The sequence below is a fragment of the Corythoichthys intestinalis genome, chromosome 16 (assembly GCF_030265065.1).
Source record: "Corythoichthys intestinalis isolate RoL2023-P3 chromosome 16, ASM3026506v1, whole genome shotgun sequence".
Taxonomy (NCBI): Eukaryota; Metazoa; Chordata; class Actinopteri; order Syngnathiformes; family Syngnathidae; genus Corythoichthys; species Corythoichthys intestinalis.
Window position 1 is genome coordinate 8,127,994 of NC_080410.1, and position 14,649 is coordinate 8,142,642.

General features: G+C 37.1%; 1 protein-coding gene across 3 annotated transcripts in view; it reads left to right on the plus strand.

Moving 5' to 3' along the window:
• cacna1ha (calcium channel, voltage-dependent, T type, alpha 1H subunit a) overlaps window positions 1–14,649 on the plus strand; it is a 231,413-nt gene that overhangs the window by 127,382 nt on the left and 89,382 nt on the right. For all 3 annotated transcript variants that reach the window (XM_057861425.1, XM_057861427.1, XM_057861426.1), the window contains exons 3-5: window positions 3,161–3,273; window positions 8,559–8,692; window positions 10,811–10,908. In XM_057861425.1, the coding sequence (XP_057717408.1) occupies window positions 3,161–3,273; window positions 8,559–8,692; window positions 10,811–10,908 (345 nt within the window). The remainder of the gene's footprint in view (window positions 1–3,160; window positions 3,274–8,558; window positions 8,693–10,810; window positions 10,909–14,649) is intronic.

Consider the following 14,649-nt stretch of genomic DNA (forward strand, 5'->3'; position numbering starts at 1 on the left):
ATTTTTATTATTCTTTGGGGGCAAAAGAGGAAAAACATGTCTTATATGTACGTATCTCCTTCCAGTGCTGTTAAATCTGAAAAAATACATTGAACACACCGGATTTTTTATTTTGCAGGCGGGGGTCCCTATTAACAGTGAAAAACAAGCGCTCACTGTACAGCGACATTCTAGTAAACAACTCCTTGCCTGCCATTGACAACGATAGACATCCAATTCATTTAAACTGGGAGAAGTGGCTTTAAGCGCTCATGTTTGAGTGCCATTGACGGTGCTACACATCTTAATTCATTTTGACTTGAAGCATTCTTTCATTCACCCTTCCTAATCAAAATAAGTTAACATAGGCACTTAGTGGAAAATCTGGGTCCAATCTAACATGTTGGTGGCAACCTATTAGTATCTCAGATCAGATCAGCTTTTCTTCATAACAAGTCAAGTCAAGCTATGCCTTTGAGTCGATCTCAAAGTCTACGTTTCGCTTTTGTCACGGTACAGAGTCCGAAGGATTTCATCTTCAGCCGTCACCAAAAAACGCAGACGAGCCGAGCCGGAATACAAAGTATCACGATATTTCAGTATATCGATATATTGTCACATCCTTCGTTTCTGTTGTTAAATGCATGGCTGATAATTGAGACACTTTTGCTTTTGATTAATATCTGTATTTTTGACTTGATGCGTGCAGCGTTACATTAGCATTTTCCACAATGTTGTGGTTGCCATGACTAATTTCAGACTGGTTGGTTTAAGATTTTTTTTTTTTTTAATGAATAAGCAAATAGTTAAATATATGAAATGGATACCTGTACATCTTTGAATATCATAGAGTATGTAAGATATATCCCTGCTCTCAACATGAGAAACCGTAGTGCTGAACAATTCCATGCTCTTTGGCACAGAAGTAATTTGTTCAGATTCACAGACATAAATCGACCATAACAAGCAAGAAAAGGATCACTTCCTTTACATGCAAAGTCATTCTTCAAGCTTCTACTCTGGGCTCATGGTTAACAATTCTATTTTGTAAGTTGTGTATCAGATCTGGATGTAAATACCTGTGAAAATGCTAAAATATCTATTTTCTGCACTCTGTGTTGCTGTCGTTCAATATTTTTTGGGGTTACAGCAAAACCATAGAAAATGGCCTCAACGTTCCACGTCATTCCATGTCAGATAATCTTGTGTCTTGCAGGAGGTATTACGTGTAAGTAAACTGATGATGGCGAACTCAGGAGGTGTTGACTGCAAATATTAAGCTGAATCAGAGGAAATCAAGCACAAGGAGCAGCAAATGACTTAAGATTCTCAAACATAGAAATCTCTCATATTTATTTAGCTTAGGCTTTCATTTATAAAGAAGTGGTTGAACTTACATTACTGGTTTTTGTACATTTGTATTTAATTTAATGATGCTATTTTCCCCTCCGTTTATGCTTTAATAAGTACAGCAGCAGCTTACAGCATAGTGGTTTCAGTTGACTAATAATAACTAATAACACAAAAGTATTCAGAATGAAACTTTGAGCATTCATTACTTCATTTACAATTAAAATCAAATTTCAAGGAATAAAAAATACAATCTTTTTATTCCTATTAGTGTTGCACCGATATTATTTTTTTTGCCTCCCGATACAGATTCCATTCTCGATACCTATACTGTATCGATGCCATGCTTTTTGAAAAACTATACTTACTTATACCAAATATACAGTGGTACCTCAACATACGAAAGCATCGATGTACAATCCTTTCGACATCCTACGTAAAATTTGACTGTTTCGACATATGACGTTATGCTCAAAATACGACTATTTATCACAGCCTTTCAATTTCAATTTCAATTTTCTTGTGAGAGAAATCAACATGAGTCCCAAGAAGGTTAGTGCAGATGAGAGGAGAAAGGTAGGAAATGATAGAAAAATATGAGCGTGAGAGTGAACTGGCTCGACAATATGGCCGGTCTCCTTCAACCTCCGTTCGGCAGTTAAGGTGACAATAAAAAAGATATTTTTTAAATGATCGATTTATTATTAGTATTATTATTGTAACATCGACAAGAAAGTCGCCAGCTTGTCAGGATTTTAATCATTTATATTACAACTTGTGCAACACAACATGGCTACTGTCCGCCGTAGCTGATGCAAACAAAAACATCAAAAAAAGTAAAAACCTCCCACTCTCCCGCACCTCTCTTTTTGTCAGTCACATGGTGCGCTCAGGAACAGCATGCAAAACCCAACCACCACATTAAAACCCAATTCGTGACATTATTATGATTATTATATTCATAACAACTACAGTAGTACAACACTCATCATATTATTCCGATTTGTATTTAGAATTAATTTGTTTTCTTATGTGTAAATTCTATTTGTAATCATCCCACGAGTATTTATTAAGGATTTAGCGTAGGTTTTTCGAGTATTTATTCAGGATTTAGCGCAGATTTTTGGGCTGTGGAACAAATTAATCGAATTATAGTGTATTCTTATAGGAAATTCACACTCGACATTTGACCATTTTGACTTACAAACCAGGTCCTGGAATGAATTAAATTTGTATGTAGAGGTACCACTGTAATTACTGCATACTTTTGTGAATGTAAAGTCATTGCTATAGCTTAGTGAGACGCTTATTAACTAATTGTCTGCTATTTACAGCGCTAGACGTCCAATCCATTTGAAGTAGGAGGTGCGGCAGTAAATGAACGAATGTCAGTAAAACGTCTACTAGTGATAAACACGTGTGCGTTGTTGTCGGCTATCCTGGGTAGGGCGACTCGCGGTTGGAAACTAGATCTCTAAAGTACATACTGTCCAGCATCGACATGTTATTTCTTACTCTCCGATACTGATGATGACTTTTTAGTGCCATATCGGTGAAACACTAATTATAATACGCAGGTTGTTTGTGTATACTACTTGTACAAATAGGGAAAAAAAAAAAAAAAAAAAGTTTAACCCAACGTAATCTATGTACCCACAGAAAAGTAGGAAGACCTCATGGCTGTTGGATGTACAGGTTTCTTTACCTTCGTTTTGCTTCAGCGGACTTGTATTTTGAACTGCATTTGAGATTTTATCTACATGTTGGCTCACATTTTATATTGGTTAGGATTGTTCAAGATTTCATGTTTCAACCTTAACTCTTTCCTGTACGTGGTTCGAACATGTATCCATGTTGGTGATCCTCCTCAACTGCGTCACTCTGGGGATGTTCCAGCCTTGTGAGGATGTCACATGTCTGTCAGAGTGGTGTCGCATACTCCAGGTTAGTAAAATATTGATGATGTGGCTCTTTTCATCCTTCTGCTGTGAATTCAAATGATATGATCAGTAGTTTATCACATGTGGACGTCCAATCCATTTGAAGTGGGAGGGTGACAGTAAATTAACGGTTCATTCACTGCCAACCCTCACATTTCAGATGGATTGAGCGTCTAGCGCCGTCAATGACCCCCAATGAGTTAATACTATGGAAAAACATCAGAGGCAAACATAATTCCTTATGTATAACACCATTTACCATTCAAAAACGATTCCCATGAAACTGGAAGCAAAAGTGACTTAAAATGTCATTGTTCGATGAAAAATTAAGATACAGATTGACTTGATTAAGAATAACTGCAATAACACTGCCCCCCATATGGTTAAGTTTACTGGCAAATCATTTTAAAGCAGATAGGCACATGATTTAGAGCCAAGTTGTCAGGAAAAGTGATTGTAAATGTATGTATGTATGTAATATTCCATTTTGGTCACATGTTGTTTTCAAATTCTGCAATAAAAATATAATATAATGCTAATATAATAATACAGTGGGGCAAATAAGTATTAGGTCAACCACTAATTGTGCAAGTTCTCTTCTCCACTTGAAAATATTAGAGAGGCCTTTAATTGTCAACATCGGTAAACCTCAACCATGAGAGACAGAATGTGGAAAAAAAAAAAAAAACAGAAAATTACATTGTTTGATTTTTAAAGAATTTATTTGCAAATCATGGTGGAAAATAAGTATTTGGTCAATACCAACATTTCATCTCAATACTTTGTTATGTACCCTTTGTTGGCAATATCGGAGGCCAAATGTTTTCTGTGACTCTTCACAAGCTTTTCACACACTGTTGCTGGTCTTTTGGCCCATTCCTCCATGCAGATCTCCTCTGGAGCAGTGATGTTTTCGGGCTGTTGTTGGGCAACACTGACTTTCAACTCCCTCCACAGATTTTCTATGGGGTTGAGATCTGGAGACTGGCTAGGCCACTCCAGGACCTTGAAATGCTTCCTACGAAGCCACTCCTTTGTTGCCCTGGCTGTGTGTTTGGGATCATTGTCATGCTGAAAGACCCAGCCACTTCTCATCTTCAATGCCCTTGCTGATAAAAGGAGATTTTCACTCAAAATTTCTCGATACATGGCCCCATTCATTCTTTCCTTTACACAGATCAGTCGCCTGGGTCCTTTGCAGAAAAACAGCCCCAAAGCATGATGTTTCCACCCCCATGCTTGACAGTGGGTATGGTGTTCTTCGGATGCAATTCAGTATTCTTTCTCCTCCAAACACGAGAACCTGTGTTTCTACCAAAAAGTTATATTTTGGTTTCATCTGACCATAACACATTCTCCCAGTCCTCTTCTGGATCATCCAAATGCTCTCTGACGAACCGCAGACGGGCCTGGACGTTTATTTTCTTCAGCAGGGGGACACGTCTGGCAGTGCAGAATTTGAGTCCCTGGCGGCGCATTGGTAAAATGGTAAATGGTGTTATACGTGTAACTGATAGTAGCCTTTGTTACTGTGATCACAGCTCTCTGTAGGTCATTCACTAGGTCCCCCCGTGTGGTTCTGGGATTTTTGCTCACCGTTCTTGTTATCACGCCACGGGATGAGATCTTGCATGGAGCCCCAGATTGAGGGAGATTATCAGTGGTCTTGTATGTCTTCCATTTTCTAATAATTGCTCCCACAGTTGATTTCTTTACACCAAATGTTTTACCTATTGCAGATTCAGTCTTCCCAGCCTGGTGCAGGTCTACAATTTAGTCTCTGGTGTCCTTCTACAGCTCTTTGGTCTTGGCCATATTGGAGTTTGGAGTGTGACTGACTGAGGGTGTAGACAGGTGTCTGTTATACCGATAATGAGTTAAAACAGGTGCCATTAATACAGGTAACGAGTGGAGCCTCGTTAGACCTCGTTAGAAAAAGTTAGACCTCTTTGACAGCCAGAAATCTTACTTGTTTGTAGGTGACCAAATACTTATTTTCCACTCTAATTTGGAAATAAATTCTTTAAAAATCAAACAATGTGATTTTCAGTTTTTTCTTTCACATTCTGTCTCTCATGGTTGAGGTTTACCCATGTTGACAATTACAGGCCTCTCTAATCTTTTCAAATAGGAGAACTTGCGCAGTTGGTGGTTGACTAAATACTTATTTGCCCCACTGTATATTTAACATCTGCCTCATAGCAATAAAACATCTACCCATCCTTTCCCACTTCTTCACCCTACCATTTGATTAATATGCTTACTAGTTATACAAAAAGCTGATAATACTGCATATGATGTCAATACTGATACTTTACTATGTATGAATATAGATGTGACAGGAAATTTGGCGCCGAAAGCTAGCTAACCGAAAAATACCTAAAATTCTCCGTTTTCGGTTAAAACACCCAAAGTTTCACACCGTATAGTGTGAAGAACCGTAGTCCTCTTGTGATGATTTCATCAAACCACAGCGAGAAGTAACACGCAACTACTACAGGCTCACTGCCAACATGTCTGCGGTTTGGAAGTATTTTGAGGTATCAAAGAAATATAGAAATTATTCAACCTCACTTCATCTCTGATACCCGCTCGTTCTGAAGTTGCTTTCAATTGATGTCCCGCGTCACATCGAGTACAGTGAATTTAAGCTTGAGAGTGAGTACTCCGGAGTTTAATCAAGTAAACAGTATACAAATAGTATTTAAATGCAGTCATGTGCATTTGCTGTGGTTTAGTACAATCCGTTTATGGCACAACCTCTTCATTTTTTTCCAGTGACTTCCATGCCCCTTTTGCCAGTCGCCGTTTAACCCAGAGCGACTTCCCTCGGCTTCGTCGCCGCTAGAACTTGGCCCGCTCGCCTAGCTCTCGATCGATTTTACTTGCTGCACAAGAAAACACTGAGTTTTATTTAAAGGAGTAGGAGATTGTAATAGCCTTGTAAAGAGCTTTACTAATTTGGGGAGAACGGAATAGTTTTTTGTTGTTATTGTGAACTAAACTTCCACACAAACGTACATCGAGATCTCGTTTAGCTTAGTAATTGGAGATGTGAGATTCATTTTTTGAGTATGCCACACTTCCTAGAAACCGCATTTATCAAGGTTTCATAGGACGTGACGTTTGTGTGTCACCGTCCTTCGAAATGAATACTATGACGACGCCAGCGCTCACGCCACCCAGGAACGCACCCTCCCATGAGGATTCAGAATCGGCACCTTTCAAACTAAATTTCTCGAGCCACTGCGGTTATGGAACCAATGCTAAAGCAAAGGGCATTAATCGGAAAATAATGAAATAAAATATTAAAAAAGAAAAAGAAGAAAAAAATGAAACAAACAAACAAAAAAATAATTATATGCACGTGTATTTTTCAGCCTTTCGGTTTTCGGCCAAGTATCTCCAAAATTTGGTTTTCGGTTTCGGCCAAGAATTTTTCTTTTGGTAAATCCCTAATATATATTTATATATACAGTAATATATATGGCGGAAAACACTCAGGTGACTTGAAGTTCCGCTCTGAGACGCCCAATTTGGCCAAATTTCAAAATTGTCTGATAGGCATGTGTGATACATCATTGGAAAGCTTGAAATCTCAATTTTCTGGGGGAAGAAAAATTTTAAACAGGAGGGCATTTAAAAAAAAAATAAAAAAATTAACCCCTAAAACCTAACTCGAGGTGAGAACATGAGAGAGCATAATTAAAGACAACATGATTTTAAGGAGATATTATCGCGTACTTATCTTGTTTCGATCCAAAAACCCCAGGGAGCATGTCTCACCGAGTGTCAAGACAGCTCTGAATGGCTACAGCCGGACTTTTCCAGGATTTTATGGGTGAAACACGGTAATTTAACAGAGATTTTCTTTTTCAAATATCTACCCTTTAACACATTTTTTTTTCATTTTTCTTTGTTTGGATCTATTATTTATCATCTAAAATATCGTAGAAAATGCGACAGAAAAAAAAAATACAATTAAGCGATAGTTATGAGGTAAATATCCGTGAACTATTTAAAGACACTATTTTTTTCATTGTGACTTTAAAAGTTTAAAATATGCAATTGAATAATTTTATAAAGTCATTTTTTAAACAAATTTTACACATCAATCAATGATTCCAAGCTAAAAATGATATACATTTAGAATAATAAATATAATTACTTACCTTCTTTTCCTTTTTCCAACAACTGCACTAACCCTCTTGGGACCCATGTTGATTTCCCTCACAAGAAAATCTGCCGTGCTGTGGTCTTGGGGAAAACAATGAAATTATGACACTCTTGTAAATTGTCATATTTCGAGCATATGTCGAGACAAATGACAAGTCAAATTTTACGTCGGATGTCGAAAAGATCGTATGTCAAGGTATCACTATATACAGTATGTACCCATGTACACACAAATATACTGTATATATATGATGTACAGGCTGATTGAAAAGTAACTCCCCTTTTTAAAATGCTTATAATTTATTCAAATATTCGAATATTTTCTCATTTTATTTTTCTGTATGTTCCTAGTTGTATGGCAATGAAATCTACGTTCTCATTTTCTTTCTAGATCTGTTAGGGTTTTATTTAAAATTCGAAATGGGCACCAGCATTTATCAGCACATCAAGATTTCAAAAGAAACTCTTATGGGATGGATGGACTTTATAACCTCATGTTTCATCATTCTCCATTAAATTTCCTCCGTTGTCATTGATTTATAAGAGTAGGCTTGCGCTTTCGACCAACCCCAAAGAAAAACGTGGCTGGGTGTTAAGTCAGGACTTCTGGCTTGTCACTCACGCAAACCACAGCAACCCATCCATCTTCCAGGGAAGTGGGCATTCAACCATTCATGAACACACTGTGACTTTTTTCTTCAGAGTTGGTTGAAAGAGCAAGTCTACTCCACCAAACCAGCAGCTTTGGAGGAACGTAAAGGGCAAATATGTGAAGTTAGGACTTCCATCCCACAAGCCTTTCTTGTGAAATCAGTTGATGTGGTTCATGGTTGGCTTGAGAAGCTGGTGGTAAATGCTACTGCCCATATTGAATTTTAAATAAAACAAATTAACATCTAAAAATAAAATGAGGACACAGATTTGACTGCGATTACATCAAGGAACATACAACAAAGAAATGAGAAAAATACTTGAACATTTGAATAAATTAGTATTTTGAAATAGGGAGTTACCTTTAAATCATTCTGTATTTATGTGCATATATTTGTTTATTTTATTTATCAATGTCTATACGTAAAACAAGTTCCTGCATCTGTTTTGTTTTCCCATCAGGTTTTGGATGATTGTATATTTGCTTTCTTTGCGGTGGAAATGATCATCAAGATGGTGGCCCTGGGGATTTTTGGTAGCAACTGTTACCTTGGTGACAAATGGAACCAGCTGGACTTTGTCATCGTCATGGCTGGGTAGGTGTCCCACAATGCTTTTTCTTTCTTCCCCGCAAATTCCAACTCTAACCAACTATGACTGGATAACTGTGGGGCGTCTCTGTGTTGTGTTGGCTTTTCCACACAAGAGTCACGTTATCACACATGCTTACATACCGTGTTTGACCCCTCTGGCGTATCCTGCTCTGTGGGGTTTTATATAAGCAACAAAAGTCTGTATGCCTCAGAGTTATGCGGTGCAACACTGAGCCTCAACATGATCCAACCAACACTGATAGACACTAAATTCTGTTGGACAATCTCTTCATAAATCGAAAGCCAGCTCACGCCTTGCACAACTTAGAGCAAGTCATAAAGACGTTAACAAAAATAGGGTTGCCACTTAGACTCTGGTGCATTTACCATTAAAAAAACAAACAAACAAACAAACAAAACCAAAAAAAAAACGGGTGTATACCATAGTACAATGGTACCTCTATATAGGAATTTAATTCATTCCAGGACCTGGTTTGTAAGTCAAAATGGTCGTATGTTGAGAGGGATTTTCCCATATCAATATATTACAATTAGATTAATTCGTTCCACAGAACAAAAACCAACACTAAATCCTTAATAAATACTGCAGGTACAATTACAAATAGCAATTGCACATAGCAAAACGAATACAAATCGGAACAATTATAATATAATAATAATAATAATATAACAAATCCAGTTTTAATGTTGTGTTTTGCATGCTGTTCCTGAACAGTGTGACTGACAAAAGAGTAAGAGAGGTGCGTAAGAGCTTTAATTTTCTCTTTGAATGCTGTTGTTTGAGTCGGCTATGGCGAACATTAGCCATGTTGTGTTGAACGAGTTCTCAAATAAATGATTAAAAACTTGACGAAGCTGGCAACTTCCTTGCCGATGTTACAATGATAATACATCGGAAATTTTTCATTAAAAAAAAAAAGGCGGGGTTTATTGTCACCTTTCCCATCAGACCATGGGACATGGTTCCAGTATTCCATGTGCTTTATTGGTATGTCTTCAGCAAACTGTTTGCGGGCTTTCTTGCGTAACGTTTTCAGAAGAGGCTTCCTCCTGGGGTGACAGCCATGCACACCAATTTGATGTAGAGTACGTCGTATGGTCTGAGCACTAACAGGCTGACCTTCCACCGCTTCAATCTCTGCAGCAATGCTGACAGCACTCCTGTAACGAGTGACATGACATTTTGGAGGGAAAATTTTGGGATGTATGTAATTTATAAGGGGTGTACTCACTTTTGGGACCAGGGATTTGGATATTAATGGCTATATTTTGAGTTATTTTGAGGGGAAAATAAATTAACTCTATTATATAAGCTGCACACAGACTACTTTTCATTGTGTCAAATTGCCATTTTGTCAGTGTCGTCCCATGAAAAGATATACTTAAATATCTGCAGAATAGCGAAGGGTTTACTCACTTTTGTGATACACTGTATATATATATATATATATATATATATATATATATATATATATATATATATTTAATCCCAAAAGTTAAATACGCTATTGTTTCAGTATGTTTTCTTTCATTTATTTTTAACAAAAATCAAATAAAAAAAAATTCTACCAAAACACTTTGTTTTCTCTCCAACACCAGGGGGTGATCCATCACCCCTCTTCCCGTACCACTAACCGTGCTCATATTTTATCTATTTCTATTTCATATCTTTCCTCCTTAATTTCAATCGTAAGCGTGACCTTTTTCCTTTTTTAACCACCTGCACTGACCTTACTGGAACCAATGTTGATTTCTCTCACTAGAAAATCCTCCATGCATTTGTCTTGCAGGAAAATATAAACTTGCAATGCTGTCATAAATCGTCATATTTGAGCTTGTGGTCATATGTCAAGACAAATGACGAGTCAAATTTTACGTTGGATGTCGAAAGGATCATATGTCGATGCAATCCAATGTCGAGCTACCACTGTAAATAAACTGAGTGAGATAATGAGATTGCATTTTAGATCAGACGTTAAGGAACAAATACTGCATGCTTGAGGCTCATATTAAAAAAAATTGAAGTGTTATTGTCTTAATAATGCCAGCTTTGTATTCTAAGTGCATAACAGAAAAAGATTCTTGCGTCTGACTCCTTAGTGTGTTGGAGTACTCTCTGGATGGACAGAATGCCAGTTTCTCAGCCATTCGTACTGTACGTGTCCTGAGGCCTCTACGAGCCATCAACAGAGTACCAAGTAAGTCCATGTTAGAATATTTTCTCCAGCAGGTCACAAAACCTGTTACTGGATGCGCAGCCTTTGTCAGCAATGTACAGAAGTAGCTCAGTGATATTTAACCCTTTGATGCCTAAATTTATATTTAATTCATAAACTGCCATTAACGGCGATAGATGTCCAATCCAATTTGGCCGGGATTGAATTAGTTTGAATGTCTGTCATCTTCATTGGCAGTGAATGAATTAACAATTATACATCAAAACACAAAGGGAGAATACATAAAAGTAATTGTAACAGTAATTAAAAAAAAAAAAAAAAAAGTTAATTTGAAAAATACGACCTTAAACTGGAGAATCCTACATAAAGAACTGTATAAAGGGGCATAAAAAAAGAAAAGATGGTAACATTAATTAAAAATACAAATTAAAAAAATACAGTGCCTTGCAAAAGTATTCGGCCCCCTTGAACCTTGCAACCTTTCGCCACATTTCAGGCTTCAAACATAAAGATATAAAATTTTATTTTTTTGTCAAGAATCAACAACAAGTGGGACACAATCGTGAAGTGGAACAAAATTTATTGGATAATTTAAACTTTTTTAACAAATAAAAAACTGAAAAGTGGGGCGTGCAATATTATTCGGCCCCCTTGCGTTAATACTTTGTAGCGCCACCTTTTGCTCCAATTACAGCTGCAAGTCGCTTGGGGTATGTTTCTATCAGTTTTGCACATCGAGAGACTGACATTCTTGCCCATTCTTCCTTGCAAAACAGCTCGAGCTCAGTGAGGTTGGATGGAGAGTGTTTGTGAACAGCAGTCTTCAGCTCTTTCCACAGATTCTCCATTGGATTCAGGTCTTGACTTTGACTTGGCCATTCTAACACCTGGATACGTTTATTTTTGAACCATTCCATTGTAGATTTGGCTTTATGTTTTGGATCATTGTCCTGTTGGAAGATAAATCTCCGTCCCAGTCTCAGGTATTGTGCAGATACCAACAGGTTTTCTTCCAGAATGTTCCTGTATTTGGCTGCATCCATCTTCCCGTCAATTTTAACCATCTTCCCTGTCCCTGCTGAAGAAAAGCAGGCCCAAACCATGATGCTGCCACCACCATGTTTGACAGTGGGGATGGTGTGTTCAGGGTGATGAGCTGTGTTGCTTTTACGCGAAACATATCGTTTTGCGTTGTGGCCAAAAAGTTCAATTTTGGTTTCATCTGACCAGAGCACCTTCTTCCACATGTTTGGTGTGTCTCCCAGGTGGCTTGTGGCAAACTTTAAACGAGACTTTTTATGGATATCTTTGAGAAATGGCTTTCTCCTTGCCACTCTTCCATAAAGGCCAGATTTGTGCAGTGTACGACTGATTGTTGTCCTATGGACAGACTCTCCCAACTCAGCTGTAGATCTCTGCAGTTCATCCAGAGTGATCATGGGCCTCTTGGCTGCATCTCTGATCAGTTTTCTCCTTGTTTGAGAAGAAAGTTTGGAAGGACGGCCGGGTCTTGGTAGATTTGCAGTGGTCTGATGCTCCTTCCATTTCAATATGATGGCTTGCACGGTGTTCCTTGAGATGTTTAAAGCTTGGGAAATCTTTTTGTATCCAAATCCGGCTTTAAACTTCTCCACAACAGTATCTCGGACCTGCCTGGTGTGTTCCTTGGTTTTCATAATGCTCTCTGCACTTTAAACAGAACCCTGAGACTATCACAGAGCAGGTGCATTTATACGGAGACTTGATTACACACAAGTGATTCTATTTATCATCATCGCTCATTTAGGACAACATTGGATCATTCAGAGATCCTCACTGAACTTCTGGAGTGAGTTTGCTGCACTGAAAGTAAAGGGGCCGAATAATATTGCACGCCCCACTTTTCAGTTTTTTATTTGTTAAAAAAGTTTAAATTATCCAATAAATGTTGTTCCACTTCACGATTGTGTCCCACTTGTTGTTGATTCTTGACAAAAAAATTAAATTTCATATTTTTATGTTTGAAGCCTGAAATGTGGCGAAAGGTTGCAAGATTCAAGGGGGCCGAATACTTTTGCAAGACACTGTAATTAAGGAAATACATATATGTTTTAGGGCTGTCAAACGATTAAAATTTTTAATCAAGTTAATCACAGCTTAAAAATTAATTAATTGTAATTAATCATAATTCAAACCATCTCTACAATATGCCATATTTTTCTGTAAATTATTGTTGGAATGGAAAGATAAGACACAAGACGAACATAAACATTCAACATACTGTACATAAGTACTGTATTTGTTTATTATAACAATAAATCCACAGGATGGCATTAACATTATTAATATTCTCTCTGTTAAAGGGATCCACCGATAGAAAGACTTGTAGTTCTTAAAAGATAAATTTGAGTACAAGTTATAGTAATTTTATATTAAAACCATTAAAACCCGTCTTAACATTTTCGTAATTTTAATAAATTTTAATAAAATTTGTAAAATTTTCAATCAAAAAATTAAACTAATAGCTCGCCATTGTTGACGTCGCCGAACGGGACATCACAGCCGTTCTTCCACAGTGTCATTAACTATGTAAGGTAGTGACTGAAATACACCACAAGGTGTCAATGGCGAGTTTTAAATCAATTAGAGATCTAGCCAAGGCAAAGTTTTATATGTATTTTGCATAGCTATTTTGATTGGGAATGCCAGTTCTCTTTGCATTGAGCGCTTTTCTTTTTGTGAACATTATTTTTTTGAGATAGGAATATTATTTTTGTAGTGCTTTCACTAAATGATACTGTAGCGACTTAACTGTTCCGCCCAAATGCATGATGGGAAGTTGGGCAACCATGACTGTCAGTGGTGGCTGCAAATGGTATATAGCATGTTCTGCGTTGTGTTCTATTAAGCGTGTTAAGAAAAATATTGTCTCCTGTGAGAGATAGGAATATTATTTTTTTGTGCTTTCACTAAATGATACTGTAGCAACTTAGTTGTTCCGCCAAAATGCATGATGGGAAGTTAGGCAACCATGACTGTCGGTGGTGGCTGCAAATGGTATACAGTATGTTCTGCGTTGTGTTCAATTAGTGTGTTAAGGAAAAGTTCGTCTGCTGTCATTCTTCCCCACATCGTTCGCCACTATACTTATAATTGTTGTGGAAGAGTTGCCAAAGCTTAAGCCAATAAAAGGCGCGGTCCAACGAACGCCTGTGTCCACTCGCATCTCTCTGCCATTTCACTCCTAATGTGCTAAAATGGCGTCATTGTAAACTTTTTGAGGCAACACATGATCGGGTCATTCCGTGCATGCATTAATTGCGTCAAATATTTTAACGTGATTAATTTAAAAATTTAATTACCGGCTGTGAACGCGATAAATTTGACAGCACTAATACGTATATTTAAATCTGAAAAATAATAAAATCAAGACTTCACAAAAAAACTTTTTTAATTATGTTTTTGAATTAAGATATGTTATTAAATTTTCTATCATGATTAGTATTTGTTCAAATTTTACTTTAGAATTTTCTTATTTTTAGCAGTATTTTTTAATCTAATTTTCTAAAATAATCTTATACTGTATATTATATACAATATTTTTTATCAAAACTATAATAATACGCTTTATATCAGAAAATGTTGTGTCTACTAGTGCATTCAATGTAAATAGTGTATGTGTGTGTGTGGGGGCATTTTGCAATTCCAGATAATCTAAACCCCATTAAAAAGCATGGCTGATTTTCTGTTTCCTTGCAGCTATCAGTAGCATCAATCAGTTTC